Below are 14,397 nucleotides of genomic sequence, written 5' to 3'. Positions count from 1 at the left end.
ATTAGAGGCTCATGAACACGAATCCCAATGTTAATAGAAGGCAGACCGACGGTCTCAGTATCTCCCTGCGTGCGCATGTCCCTTTAAGTGCGCGTGAGCACCTCACAGTGACGCTCGCTCTGCCGCAGCCTAATGAACCTCGCCTTCTGCTGCGCTCCCACAACACAACAAAAGGCCTTAACATTCAAGACATATGTAAAAACGCACAGTCCATCACAGCTACAATGACGGAGAACACTAAAACGCATGTCATCTTGCTGTCATGTGGAAGTTTCAACCCCATCACGAAGGGACACATCCATATGTTCGGTAAGTGCATGTTTTGGATCGGATGTCCGCCCCATATGGAATTGTTCAATGAAACTCTATGTCGTATGTAAATGTGTTTATGGTCATCGTGGTTTCACACATGTGAGGATTTGGACGAGAAGTCTCAAATGAAGTGTTATTGTTGAGCGCTGTCCGCGGCGTGCGTGGTGCTGAAATGGGCGACGGCCTCGGTGCCTTTAATGATGCGAACACATCGAGGTTAAGGCTTTAGTAAAGAGCATCTCAATTTTGTCTATGTGAGCATACATGTAAAACATACTTGAACGGCAGCACATCCCAGCCATGCAGACACAGCTTTAACATCTTTTCATTTCATAAAAATATTAACACTACACGGAAATTGACCTGTTTATAGTTTTATGCGTCATTCGAGATTTGCAGGAAATTAAATAAGCTTTATAAATGACCTTATGCATTTTTAAATGTAACTTATTAATGATTTATTAGTCATTAATGGGTTTAATATACTAAAAGTATGATACAAAACTGCAGTTCTGTTTCAAACAGGTAGTTTTCTCATTCATTTATTCATTATAAAAGTAAAGATATATGTAACGGAGCAGCAGTAAAAATCTAACTGTGATTTAAAATAGATTGGAAAGTGTTGTGCATAACAAGGATCCGATGGATCAATGAAAATTAGCATATTTAACATATTTAACATCTTTAACATCTTTAATTTTAACATCTCATGAGAACTTATAATGAATAAAGTGTCGGATTGATGTGTTAAATGTCCTCAATAAAAACTTTATTGAGATACTTCAGCCTATCCTGTCACCTGTCTAGAGAATTCAAACAAAGGCCTAAAGGGATTCTCCCAAAATTCTGTCATCATTTATTCACCGTCATGTCAAACTTGTATGACTTTCTTTCTTCTGCAGAACACAAATGAAGATGTTTTGAAGAATGTTGGTAACCAAACATCATAGGCCTATTGACCTCCATTGTTTGGACACATATCCACTGAGACATTTTTCAAAATATCTTCTTTTGTTTTCCACAGAAGAAAGAGTAATGTACAGGTTTTGAACGACATGAGGGTGAATAAATGATGACAGAATTTAGATTTTGGTGTAAAATGTCACTTCAAACGTTCTGTATTATTTGCGTGTGGCACTTTGAATAATAGGAAAATATCAAACATTTTAGGCAAATTAAATATAGAAATAACAAATGAATAGTAATGGTCCAATTATTCAGAATGGATTTTTGAATATATTTCATAATTATAACAAAGCTTGAAGCTCAGCTGTGAACTTGTGAACTTAAGAGTGTGGGTGGGCAAGAAAGAGAGAGAGAGATTTTATCCACTGGTAGTCTTTCTTCACTATTCAATGTGTCAATAAGCATTATGGGAAAGAACCGTTAGGAGCTCTGTACTTTCCTTAATCCAATCAGCTGTATTATTATACGAGCCGAAGCAACATTAGGAGTACCACCACATTTAGATCAATACACTTCTGCTGTTTTCCCCGTGAAGCTCACAGCTTCCATGTGTCCTTGTGTCCAAGACCTAATTTTCAAGCCTTCCTCTCTTACTGCATGCCTTTGCATATATTGAGGAACAAAAATAAAACGGGCTTGTGTCTCATTCTCAGTGGTGCTTCTGTCTGTGAGCAGCGGGGTGCGGTTTATAAATGTCACTTACCTTTAACAATAACTACAATACTGAATAAATAAAATGCATTTAGATGCTAGCATTAATTAATGTGTAAGTAAGAAATATCTGCTTTAAGTTTTTCTTTTCATTGAAGTTGCTTTGCAGTAGAGGAGTTATTTCCTTAGGAGATTTATTCAGAGGATGTCATCTTTCTCATATCCCACAAGGAGACCTTGTTTCTGCTCCCAATTTCTGTCAATATTTGAATGGGAGTGTGCGATTGTATTACAAAGTTAAAGCAGATGCATTATGGGAGTCACAGAGAAGTCAGATCTCAGTTATCAGTGAACATGAACAGATTTGCCAAAACAAGATTGTGCTGCTGTTGTTAATTCAGTTTTGACTTTTACTTTACTTAACTTCAGTTTTAAATGAGTTTTAGTTTCATTAATTCGTTCACGTGTCATGTTCTGAATACAAGCAACCTCAAACTTGATCCATTTCTGGTTTGCAGAAAAAGCCAGAGAGTATCTACACAAGACCGGACGCTTCATTGTGATTGGAGGTATAATCTCACCTGTACATGACTCCTATGGCAAACCGGTAAGAGAACCTATTTGTGTTAAGGTCTAGGAAGCACTATTTAACAGAATTAGCGATGTAATTACATATTTTCATTGAAAGACCTTAGAGCTATAGTTTATTACTGTTTAGCTCTGAATAAAAATCTGAGCACCTTAATAATAATGACCACTTCACAAGATAGAAAAACTGGTCCAGTGCTACTTCTGGTTTAATTTCTATTTATTTTGGAATCTTTCATGTATAATTAAATCTTAATAATATTTTGAATCAGTTATAAATGTACATTTTATGTCCTTCAATACACAAAATGTGTATTGTTTAAAAAACTGAAACAGTCTTCTGTCACAAGTTACTTTGTGCAGATCCATTTTCCTTTACTTTCAAATACAATATGTTTTATATTTACTTCCCACACGCCGTTTTAGATTAAACCTGTGAATGTAATGTACAGTTCGGAAATAAATCCATCGGTAGAGTGATTTTCTTGTTTTGGTTCCTTACGGTTTTCCAGGGCCTTGTGTCTAGCAGACATCGTCTGACCATGTGTCAGATGGCAGTTCAGTCTTCCGATTGGATCAGGTAACTGTCAATCAGTCTGAATATAAACCTGTAACAGCCTCGTGAAAATGCTATATAACACAAGTAAGAAAAGCATTTACTGTATAGTTCAGCATCCTTGGTTCATATTTGTGATGGAAATATACTGCTTACTGCTTAATGACTTAATGTAAATATAAATAACATTTCTGATGGATTAATGTTGTTTTGTAGAGTGGATCCTTGGGAGTGCTATCAGGAGACCTGGCAGACCACTTGTAGTGTTCTGGAGCATCACCGAGATCTAATGAAGGTAGGTAGTCGAGAATATCACGTAAACTCAGTACGGTAAACTGTGAATATATAAATGTAATAAACTCCTCCGCAGAGAGTGACAGGATGCATTCTGTCCAATGTGAACACGCCCTCCACGACTCCTGTGATTGGTCAGCCAGAAAATGGGAATTCTCCCATTTACCAAAACACAGCGAACAAGTCTGTGGCTAGTGAGCGACCCTTTTAATCTTTGTATGTTATGTATAGTTGACCCCTGTTTTGGAGAACAGACCTTTAAAGACGGATGTTTTTTATGCAGTTAAGCTGTGGGGAAAGATGAGCGAGAATTTGGGTAAAATGTGCTGTGTTCGTCCAAACATGGAACGTTTTACCTTTGTTGGTAAGTTTTGGATTTACACTTGGATATCCACACATACTGTACAAGTAAAATGTAATATTTTCATAAATAACCATGAAAATTCAGTGTAATTGTACTTGTAATTGTAAAACACATCTCACAGTATGTGCATCAATTTAATACGACTTCAGTGATTTCCGATGAATCCATCATTTGGTGACCTCTGAAGTCTCTTTCTTTCCCGAACAGATGAAAATGCCAACCTTGGCACTGCAATGCGCTACGAGGAAATCGGTGAGAAGATTTGATTTCCTTGCCTTGGTTTTCGGTTTTCAAATCAGTCCTTGCTTGTCACTTTGAGTAATGATCAGAAAGACTTGTTTGCCCACGGAGAAAGAAAAACCACAGCGCATTCCTCCTCAGTAATATAAAAATAACATCAAGTGCAAAAGACTGACTGTTGTCAGAGAGACAAGAAGATCAAAATCTTTCCATATAGAGCTCAATGATGTTCGTGCTCATCTAGTGTAAAGAATGTATTTAAAAGGTATCTGTATCTGCTGTGTCGTCCCATATTCAATAACATTTGTGTCACAGTTGTAGCGTTTACCCCCATAGCATCTCATTACTGTTTTTCATGATGGTCTGTTGTGTAACTGTGATTGTGGTTTGTGTAGAGTTGCGTATCCTGCTCCTGTGTGGCAGTGATCTCCTGGAGTCTTTCTGCATCCCTGGCTTGTGGAATGACAGTGATGTAAGATATGTTTTCATTCTTCGATCACTAATACTAATACTTATACCGTGGTCTGTTTGAATACTCCATTCTGATCGGCTGGAAGGTGTGAATTAAAACGTATTAACTGATGTAAACAACTCTAATTTTCACCAGTTTGATCAAAAATTGCACTGTAAATAATCACAGCTTTAACATGGTATATGACCACGGTACATGCGGGATAATCCACGGCTAGCCGTGCATTAAAGGGTTTGAATGCCCTTCGCGTCTGTGTGTGTGATAAAATGGTTTGAATTATTCATTAATGTACTACCAGATAATCTAAACTCTGGAATGAAATTGAAATATTCATTCAGATGGAGGTGATTGTAGGAGATTTCGGGATCGTGGTGGTTCCTCGGGATGGAGTCGACACAGAGAGGATAATGAACCATTCGTCTGTGCTCAGAAAGCATACGGTACAGTAAAAACTCTCCTTATTACCGACTTGTGATCACATTTACAGTAATCAACTACTGTATATACTCAATCCATTTTGTTCAGAACATACTGTATTGTGATCATGTAGAAATGTGACCATCACTAGTAATTCCACTTTTTCTTCACAGGACAATATTATCGTGGTAAAGGATGAGATCGACCACCCCATGTCAATTGTCAGTTCAACTAAAAGCAGGCGAGTGTTCCTCTTCTTTTGTAATATTCCTCATCCGTTTCTTTCATATCATGACAGTGTGCTTGGCTCTTCCTCAGACTGGCTCTTCAGCACGGCGATGGTCACGTGGTGGATTACCTGAGCCAGCCCGTCATCGATTACATTCTGCAGAGTCAGCTGTACATCAATGCTTCTGGATAGAGCGAGGCAGTTCGCTCCTTCCCATCAGCCATTCCCGTCTGTCTCTGTGTGTGTGTAATGTAGAGTATATTCCTCCTGTGCTACCACTGCTTACCCATGTAGAGGAGCATTAGTCCCTTCTCACCTGTGTCTCAACGGATGTACTGCACTGTGCCCGAGGGATCTGTTTATAAAGACCTGCTCCACCAATCAGTTTCAAGGGACTGGGTCACGTGGGCTTAGGGTGCCCAATAAGAGGAGGAGGAAAAAGAAAACCGTGTTAGAAGCATTGCCTGCTTGAATGTCGGCCTTTGCTGTTGATCTGTTCTTGTTCTTGCATGGGTTTTGTTTCAGGGCATGCATGTTTAAATTGACCACATAGACCGTAGTCTGTGGTTACAGTGTTTGCAAAAAACTTTGCTTGGACTCATATCTTGATGCATTTTATACTCGTGAATCTACTGGATGTACAGAGAAAGTTTATGTTGCTTTCTTTTCATGTATCGTTTGCCTGTTTTGTCTTCAATGTGCATTCATGTTTACGTGGAGTATTTGCACATTAAAGGATGCAATTTCATACTTTGCTTTTGGTGCACTTGTTCTCACAGACCCTTTTTTCTCGACACGTGCAGGCAAAATTGCCAGACATGATTTTTTTTAGGAAAGCCAGTCACTGCCTCTACATCGAACACATAACAAAGCATTTTTCTTGCATTCGTTCTTTTGGGTGTGTTTCTGGGGGCTTTCTCTAAAGCGCTTTTAAACCTCACGCTAATATTTTCACACCGGAGACTTTTCATCTGGAAATAAGATTACAGATTGAAAAGGAGATCAGTATTCTGTACCTATAAACCTTCACGAAAGAAAGAAAGCGTAGTTTTTGTTTTACGTGATTGTGCTGTTATTTTATTATAAAAGCGATTCAGAAAGCATCCTATAGACTTTAACAGTCCTATCCATTGACACTCCAAAATGAATATAAAGCAATATAAATGTAATATAAAATAATATTTGTGTATTACTGGCATAGAAAATGGAGAACTGAATGTAATAAATACATGAAGAATGACTAATTTTATTTGTTAAATAGATTACACACACATTGTTTCACACAAGTGCTTTAAGATTTTGCACCGATGACCATTTACTTTAATGTGAATTCAAAAGAAAATATTCCACTAATAATGAAGCATTTTTCATGATGTAATCCTGCAACTTCAAACTTACCACTGTATTCTTTCATTCTTCAAACAAATACTTTTTTCAGTCTTCTCTTGTCTCTTGGTTTGAAAAAAACATTCATACTATTTGAACATCTGTACACAGGAAGCATCATGTAGTAAGATGGTAGGTTTCAGTTTAGAAGATGCTTCATTTGAGGTTTTATTTTTTAAGTATTCGTCTGTAGTGTGTGTGCATAATATTCTATATTAATAAATGACTATATATTTACTTCATAGTTGCTACATAACACACTGAGAAAGTTTGCTGCCATGACAACGACTCATGCCCTTGAGGACTGAATTTAATAAAACCAGACAACACGAATGAATCCAAATTGTTAGTTGTGCATTTCTTTGAATTTCTTTGACATTATTTAACTACAGATGTCCAAAGACGTTAAAGTGAATTGATGTTACTTCTTAAACAGCCGAATACTAGTGTAATAATGAATTAAAGCTGCAATCTGTGTCTTTCAGAAATCTTACAAATTCAGCTACAAGTACATAAAAAAGTCTCCATAATTTACTCTGATTCACAAGTTTATAATAATAATTCATAATAATTCATAATTTGAACTTTTTTGAATGTAAAGTAACCTGCAGTGTTAATCTTCAAACAAAGATGGCGACAGAGAGAAACGTTACAGATTGCGGCTTTAATTTATCTTTGGCAAACAAGCAACAACTATTAATTTACATCATTCCAAACTTCACAGTAATTACTTGAATAAAAAACAAACACATGGAAATGTAAAACAATAAATACTAATAAAAACCTCTCAATTATCAATACAAAAACTGTAACGGCAAAAAACACTCCATACTATTCAAGTACAGTGTCATCTGTAAGTTCATAGTACTATGTAATATTGTGGCGTGGCCCCTGCAGTAACTCAAAACTCTTTAAGGTCTTTCAAGAGGTGGTAAATTATAACAGTTCTCAGGAATGCTTCTGCGGATGTGCTCTAAGTTGGCAATGTCAGTGAGGATAACATCAATGTCATTGATCATGCCTTTGACGGAGGCTCTCTGCTGGGCTTCTTTCTCCTCCATCTCTCTGAGTCTGGGCCTCAGTTCCTTCTCCACGCGACTGCGGTATTCAGCCACGGCGCTCTCCAGCTCAGTCACTCGAGTCTCATCAACTACACCAGGAGATCCTGCATAAAGAGATTTAAGTCATCACAGATCAATCCCTCTTCATCACTGCAGTCTGGGATTAACATGTGAAATCTATTTAGATACATATAATTTTATAGTCCCATGAACATGATTTGACCCTTAGAATGTATTTTACTCCCGTAACCCAATGTACTCAGATTGATCCAATCTTCTTAAAAAAAACATTTATATTGAATAAAGCAAGCTGCTTTAGGTTCAAACCACAATTTTGTATTAATATTAATAATTTGTTCATTGGAGAATTGGAGTAATATAATATTACCCTGCACGTGCTTTATTTGGAGAAAAATTGAAGAGAGCAAAATGTAATATATAATAATTTTGCCTAAACACATACCTACGAATTTGGTTTATTTTGTGGACTACTAACAATATTTCTCCCAAATTTCTATTTGCATTGATATCAGAAAATGAAAACTGGAGAAACAGGTCAAAATAACAGAAAAGATGCTCTGTATTTTTTCAGACTATACTTTAAATACTTAAAAGAAAACAAGTTCATATTTACTTTTTTAGCAAAACTACAGATATATTTGTACATGTATATACGAAAACTTCAAAATTTCACATTGCTGTTGGATCTAGAAATGCTGATTAAATTAAAATTTGGAAAGGTCTCTAAATGTTTTCCCTGGCGGCATATAGTAAAAGAATTTAAATACGTTTAATGAAATAAAAGTAAACACAAATCAATAATAATTGTATTAAAATATTGATAAATTATGCTTATTTGAGTAAAAATATGACAAATATTAACCAACATGTAATTTTCAGATTAGGCAGAAATATCTCTTTAATGATCAATTTTACACACAATTTCTTTTGTAATATTAAATTATAACACACTCACCCAGTGATGAGATCATATCATTGATTGTCTTTAAAGTATCACTAACAGCATTCCTCGCATTCTTTGCATGATCAAGTGCCCCAGTGGCATCTATGACAGCCTGTGGAATGAATGAATGAATGAATGAACGAATGAACAAATGAATGGAAGAATGAATGAGAGTTTAATGTGGGCAGGCCTTCTTACCTCCTTAGCTTGATTTATTTGTGCCTTCACATCACTCTTCTCTTTATTCAGTCTGTCTTTAGTTAAAGATGCCGCTTTGTTCAGTCCATCCAAATCCCCCTTCAGTTTATTGGCACTGTTCAGAATATCCGCGGAGGGTGGAAGAGAGCCGGATAATCCCTGTGGACATGCACCCCAAGAGCACATTTACATGAGAAATATTCAATTCAAACAGACCTAATTCTTATTTCTGCTTCATTTTAGCTGATGACAGATGCGGCACACATATCAAGGTCAAAGAGCTTCATAGGCCTACCTCTAGTTGGGCTGCATTGTTTTTGAGAGCGTCAATCATTTCTTGAGCTTCTTTGTAGGGAACGGCCATGGCATCCAGAATGTCCTGAGTCTTACTGTTATCAGCTGTTGCTTTCTGAATGATGGCTTCAATGGCAGGCAGTTTACTGATAGCGTCATCTGCCAGCTTCCTGTTGTTATTGATCTGGTCATCAAATCCTGTATAGAACAAGATGGATAAGCTCAAAAACAGATCTGTTTTCATGGCCTTCTAAGAAAAGCATTGCTACCCATAGCACACTGCACATTGACTTTAAGTGGGTTTGACTCCCACAAACAGAATGACAGAATGTATTACATCCACTTCAAATGCGTGGTGTCTTCTGGAATGAAAGTTCACTAAACAATATATATTGAACTTAAAAAGATAATTCAAAAGCAGAAAAAGTTCGGATGTTTGTCCCTGTTCATGTATACATTTTATTTGTAAGTAAACAAACATTGTTTTGAGTTTGTAACCTCATTAAAGTCATCTGCATCACCTGGAAACAGGTACGTTTTCTCCTCACCTTTGAGCTTCTCCAGTGTATTATCCAAGCTGTCCTTGTTTTTGGCATAGATTTCCAAAGATTTATCTTTAATGGCATCAGCATCATTTGCCCTTGCAAAAAGCTCATCTTGAACCTTAAATCAAGCGCAAAAAATGGGTTATGTTCCCTTCTGGCAACACTCCCTGAATATAAATGTCAATAGCCTCCTGCCAGGTCTTTTGTTTTCAAAGTTTAACAAAGGATCTTGTTTATTACCTTTTGTAAAGTCTTGGCATTATCCAGTAGATCAGCGGCCTCTTTCTGTCCAGCGAGCATATTCTTCTGTAAGTCCTGGTATTGTGTTATACTCCCCTCCACTGCTTCCTTCAGCCCATCATACCGACCAATCACACCAGCAATCTCCTTCTGTAAAACCCAAACTTCTAGATTGGTCTTGTTCAAATGTCTCACTCTGTGTTTCAGTGCTAAAGTTTGACTTATTTTGCTCGCACCTATAACATTTTATCAACAAAATGTTAAACTAGCGTTAGTCGAGTACCCCCCAGAAAACATGCATTTTAGAGTATTAATGTTCATACTAATAATTAATCATTAATAATAATACAATATATATGTAAATAAAATTGACAAAAGATTACTGCAAAAGATAAATAAGATTACTAAGAATAATGCGCTTTATTACAATGTCGGACAGTTTCTTGCGGAAACGTTTGCCTATAGGTGATCGCAACGCGGGTTTTATGTCTGAATGAAAGACTTTAGTGGTCGGAAAGCGATGTGTTTACAGGACATTATATATTTAATGCTTATGAGTCTGAGCAAGCTAGCAAAATATATGCTTACATCCTTCTGAGAGAGCATCCAGCCTTCGCTGTCATATTTTGGAATGAAAACTAAAGCATCAGCAGCAGGTCATCTACAGTCATTTTAGTGACTGGGAGGCTTAAAATAAACAACGTTAATATTATTGTCCGCTGGTGTGGACGGAAATATAGTTATAGTTACGGTTATCGTTATAATGTGAACGGCCCTTTAATGTTTACCAATTAACATTCATCAATTTCAGCAGCCTTAAAAGTTAAAGCTCAACAGACTTAAATATAGTTATATTTTATATACTACATTTTTATTCATTTAAGTTTAATGGACTCATAAAGCAATTTTGATTCAACTTAAAAAATGTAATGTAGCTGTTTAACTCTATTATATTCTTTTTAAACAGGTTACTTTCTTTTGTTGTTGTTATACAGAATTGTGTGTATTAATGTTACACTGTTTGATATTTCAATTCGTCATTTTTATTCTGTTTTTATGAATATGTTCACCATATACTGTATAGGGAAGGTAAAAAACGTGTTCTTATGGTTTTCACTCCAGCAGTTTACCATAGCATACTATAGTATTACTAAGAAACAATTTAATTTAATAACTAAGTTGAGATCCTTTATTTGCCAATTTGTAAGAAAATCTATGTTTAGTCCATGTGTACTACAGTACCTTCAAAGGCTTTGGCAGGTTTTTCTCAAGGTCAGATATTTGCTTAAGCGCGCCCAGAGCTAGTTTGCTCTCCTTGTCAGCCTCTCCAGTCAGTTGAATGGCTTTTCTCTCCATGTCACTCACTTTAGTTACATCTGCTTCATACCTGAGTAAAGCATCAGTAGAAACTAAGTTCACGACATGTGTCCATTCAAATCTATTGCAAAGATTAATGATCAATAGTGAATATGCGGCGATTCTACACAACGTACTGTTTTTTAAGGTCCTTGACCTCATCTTTGACTTTATTTTCTCTGTCCATGGCAGTCCGTAGGAGGTTTAAGGCCTTCTCAGACGTTGACAGAGCATTGTTGGCTATGTTCTCTATCGTCACGGCCTTACCCTGGTGCCTGATGGGAAAAGAAACCTTTAGTAATTATGTTTTCTAAATGCCTATATGCACCACATAAACCTCTGTTTTGTTTGTGTACTTCAGCATCATTCATCTTGTGTTGTTTCCCTGTTCGCTGTATTTGAGTAAAAACACAAGACTTACTGTTCAGCAAGATCAGCAGCTCTCTGAACCAAATAAGACAAGGTGCCAGAGCCCTCCTCCGCATCACCCGAGGGCAACTCCTGAAATAGAAACATGACGGAAACGTTGTCATAAAACCAGAATGAATGTTTTTTTTGTATCAACCTTATGTGACTGTTAAACTGTAGACAGCCTATACATATTAGCTCCAAAAGCAGAAATAAATAAATCTAGTAATGAATGAAATGAACCCGTACAATCTGCGTAACGTCACGTTTGGCCTGTTGCAGTTTAAGTCTGATGTCACTGATGAGCGTCTGGATTTCAGAAACTTCAGTCTTGTACTGTTGATCTCGGTTTCTGACGCCGTCCACTGTCTTCAGCACAGACTCCATGTTTCTCTCCCCTCTCAGCTGATTCTGGCTGATGCTGACCAGCTTGTCCTGAAGCAGTTTCTCTGATTCTATTTAACATTAAAAGCAAATTAAAATAAAAATTGTAAGAAAACGAGAAGACTTAAAGCTTTACGTGAAGGGTTTTTGTACCTGTGAGTTCGTTCGCTCTGGTCTGCAGGGACTGCAGCATCACCTCTGCGGCCTTGACGGCTCGATCAATCTCAGCATCTTTGACTGGAACATTATTATCACCTCCTATTGTATTAAACACGTCCTCCATATCCCGCAGCTGTCGTGCATACACTGATATCTGGAATAAAACACACAATGAATTCTCTCTTCATTTACTCATTGGTTCAAATCTGTATACATTTCTTTGTTTGGTTAAACACTAAGAAAGATATTTAGAAGAATGTTCAGTTAGGGGACATCCTCCAATACCATGGTACAAAAACATATTGTCCATTTTTTTCTTTTGTTGAATACAAAATGAGTTCTGCAAATTGAAATGGTAGTGCTCGAGAAGTGAAAACTGCTCACATTCTTCCAAATATATTTCTCTGTGTTCATACACGTATGAAATGACATGAGGGTGAGTAAATGATGACTGTCCCTTTAAATCTGCGAGCACGTCCCTGGACAAATGGCACATTTAACACCACCCACACATCAGCTCCAAGGCATGATATCGCTCTCCAGATAATAAACAAACATGACTCTCTCATCTCATGACTTTAAAATCCACACTTTTGACATTATATTTGTTCTCCCATCAAGCGTTAACATTTATTATTAACATAATCCGCATGTTAAAAAATCAAATCCTCTGTTGTTAGTCCCACATTGTCTTCTTACCTGGCTCTTGACTGGATTGAAGCAGGATGGACATGATGATTTCATACACTTCGGTCCCTCATAACCTTCTCTACACTTACACTGGCCGTTACCATTGCAGGAATCGGACACAGAGCCCTTGCGGTTGCAGTCACAGGCTGCAAAGAACAGATGAAAACAACAAATGTGTGATTTGTAGCTTTAGTATTTGCCAACGTTTGCTGTATAATTTGAGTTGTAGTTTTTCTCTGTACCCTGGCATGGCTCTGTGGGGTAACGGTGGAAGTATCCCTCCACGCAGTTCTCACACCTAGGACCGGTATTATGGTTCGGGCACCTCCGACACTCCCCTGTCAGCGGGTCACAGTTGTCTTTCTCCGTCTGGTCCAATCGGTTGTGACACTGGCAGGGTTGGCACGGTGTGGGTGGGCCGTACTCTCCCAGAGGATCTCCATAAAACCCTTCAGCACAGATTTCACAACGAGAACCTGTTGTGCACACAGGAGCGTAAATAAAAAGGCCATTCTAAACATTTGGAAGTCTCATCCACCTGATGTGTTTCTTTGCTAACCTGTTGTTCCTTCAGGACACCGGGCACATATCACTTCCTCTGTTCCTGGATTGACATAGCAAGCCTCGCCCTCTGGACAGGGGCATCTCAGACAGGTGCTAGACTGTTGTCGGTTGATATAATAACCGTTAGGGCATATCTGCAGATTCGGTATCTCATCGGCCGAGTAACAACCTCCTGTAAGCGAAAGAAAAATGTGTGTCATTCTTTTTAACACGGACACATTATTGATAAAACTCCCAGATTGAGCGTTGAATTAAAATACCTGTTTCTGGATCACAAGTTCCACCTTGACACGAGCAGGGGTCACAGGGGCTTCGAGGGCCTTGACCGGGGAAACGCCTTCTGTAACCCGTGGCACAGCGCTCACAAAACAATCCCTCATAAGCGGCGGGACAGCTGCACTTCTCCACCCAGACTGCGGGGGCGCCGCGACCCAGTTTTGCCGAAACTAGAGTGACACCATCCAGATAACCACGTCCTGTTGGGAAAGCATCTTTTTATAAATATTCTTTTATAATACGTTTGCAGCTAAATCCAAGGGTAATGATATGCTGAAGCGCTAGAGAGATATAAATATTGAATACTCACCATTTTCACCAAATGTTCCTGATCTGATTTTAATGGCTGTGAGATTGCTTAAGAGTGTTAGAAACTCGAGAGATGAAAAGTCGCGGCCTCCATTTGCTGCCGAGTTGTTCATCCAATCTATAAGATCCATCCAAATTATTATTATGGGTGTAAAAACTTTGTATCAAGCAGAGAAAAATGTAAATGATGTCTCAACGTGAATGTGAAGGTGAGTTTTTTGCCACACGGCACCACAGATCTCAAGTTCCCAAGTGAAGCGGACACCCTGAGACCTGCTCCTTCTAGTATAACATCAGAGGTGGAGGGACGACGGACGCCTCTGTCCAAACGCAGAGAGAAGGTCAGTGTCTGACCATAACTTAGTGCCTGATTCCCCAGGTAAGATGCTATGATAAACAAACACAACAGAAGTGTTTAAATGATCTTTTAATACTTCACAATGCCTTATTGTAAATCATGTGAAACTAAAACCC

At 37.9% G+C, this 14,397-nt stretch overlaps 2 protein-coding genes across 2 annotated transcripts in view; one reads left to right on the top strand and one right to left on the bottom strand.

The window, feature by feature from the left end:
* The first annotated feature begins 110 nt into the window (after positions 1 to 110).
* nmnat2 (nicotinamide nucleotide adenylyltransferase 2) lies at positions 111 to 6,810 on the top strand. The gene is made up of 11 exons (XM_079452614.1): positions 111 to 309; positions 2,448 to 2,536; positions 3,030 to 3,097; positions 3,290 to 3,368; positions 3,444 to 3,561; positions 3,651 to 3,731; positions 3,939 to 3,983; positions 4,367 to 4,443; positions 4,782 to 4,883; positions 5,034 to 5,101; positions 5,179 to 6,810. The coding sequence occupies exons 1-11, from the start codon at positions 225 to 227 to the stop codon at positions 5,279 to 5,281; spliced, it is 915 nt and encodes a 304-aa protein (XP_079308740.1). The 5' UTR covers positions 111 to 224; the 3' UTR covers positions 5,282 to 6,810.
* Positions 6,751 to 14,397, bottom strand: part of lamc2 (laminin, gamma 2) — a gene marked incomplete at its 5' end in the record, with an annotated part of 12,528 nt that continues 4,881 nt past the window's right edge. The window contains 18 exon segments of the mRNA XM_079451964.1: positions 6,751 to 7,640; positions 8,513 to 8,612; positions 8,699 to 8,857; positions 8,994 to 9,190; positions 9,541 to 9,655; positions 9,778 to 9,927; positions 11,020 to 11,164; positions 11,271 to 11,408; positions 11,555 to 11,634; positions 11,791 to 11,996; positions 12,079 to 12,238; positions 12,784 to 12,920; positions 13,017 to 13,250; positions 13,334 to 13,510; positions 13,599 to 13,814; positions 13,925 to 14,000; positions 14,002 to 14,041; positions 14,121 to 14,310. Coding sequence (XP_079308090.1) covers positions 7,387 to 7,640; positions 8,513 to 8,612; positions 8,699 to 8,857; positions 8,994 to 9,190; positions 9,541 to 9,655; positions 9,778 to 9,927; positions 11,020 to 11,164; positions 11,271 to 11,408; positions 11,555 to 11,634; positions 11,791 to 11,996; positions 12,079 to 12,238; positions 12,784 to 12,920; positions 13,017 to 13,250; positions 13,334 to 13,510; positions 13,599 to 13,814; positions 13,925 to 14,000; positions 14,002 to 14,041; positions 14,121 to 14,310 — 2,774 coding nt within the window. The 3' untranslated portion in view covers positions 6,751 to 7,386.

Source organism: Barbatula barbatula, assembly GCF_947034865.1.
Source record: "Barbatula barbatula genome assembly, chromosome: 3".
Lineage (NCBI taxonomy): Eukaryota > Metazoa > Chordata > Actinopteri > Cypriniformes > Nemacheilidae > Barbatula > Barbatula barbatula.
Note: the sequence above shows the minus strand (reverse complement) of the source record. Positions and strands in the feature narration are given on the sequence as shown.

Excerpts from the sequence above, each read along its gene's own strand:
- nmnat2 (XM_079452614.1), top strand. The coding sequence starts at position 225 with ATGACGGAGAACACTAAAACGCATGTCATCTTGCTGTCATGTGGAAGT. Across the intron at positions 4,884-5,033 it reads CTGTGCTCAGAAAGCATACG|GACAATATTATCGTGGTAAA; the intron begins GTACAGTAAAAA and ends TTTTCTTCACAG. Across the intron at positions 5,102-5,178 it reads GTCAGTTCAACTAAAAGCAG|ACTGGCTCTTCAGCACGGCG; the intron begins GCGAGTGTTCCT and ends GCTCTTCCTCAG.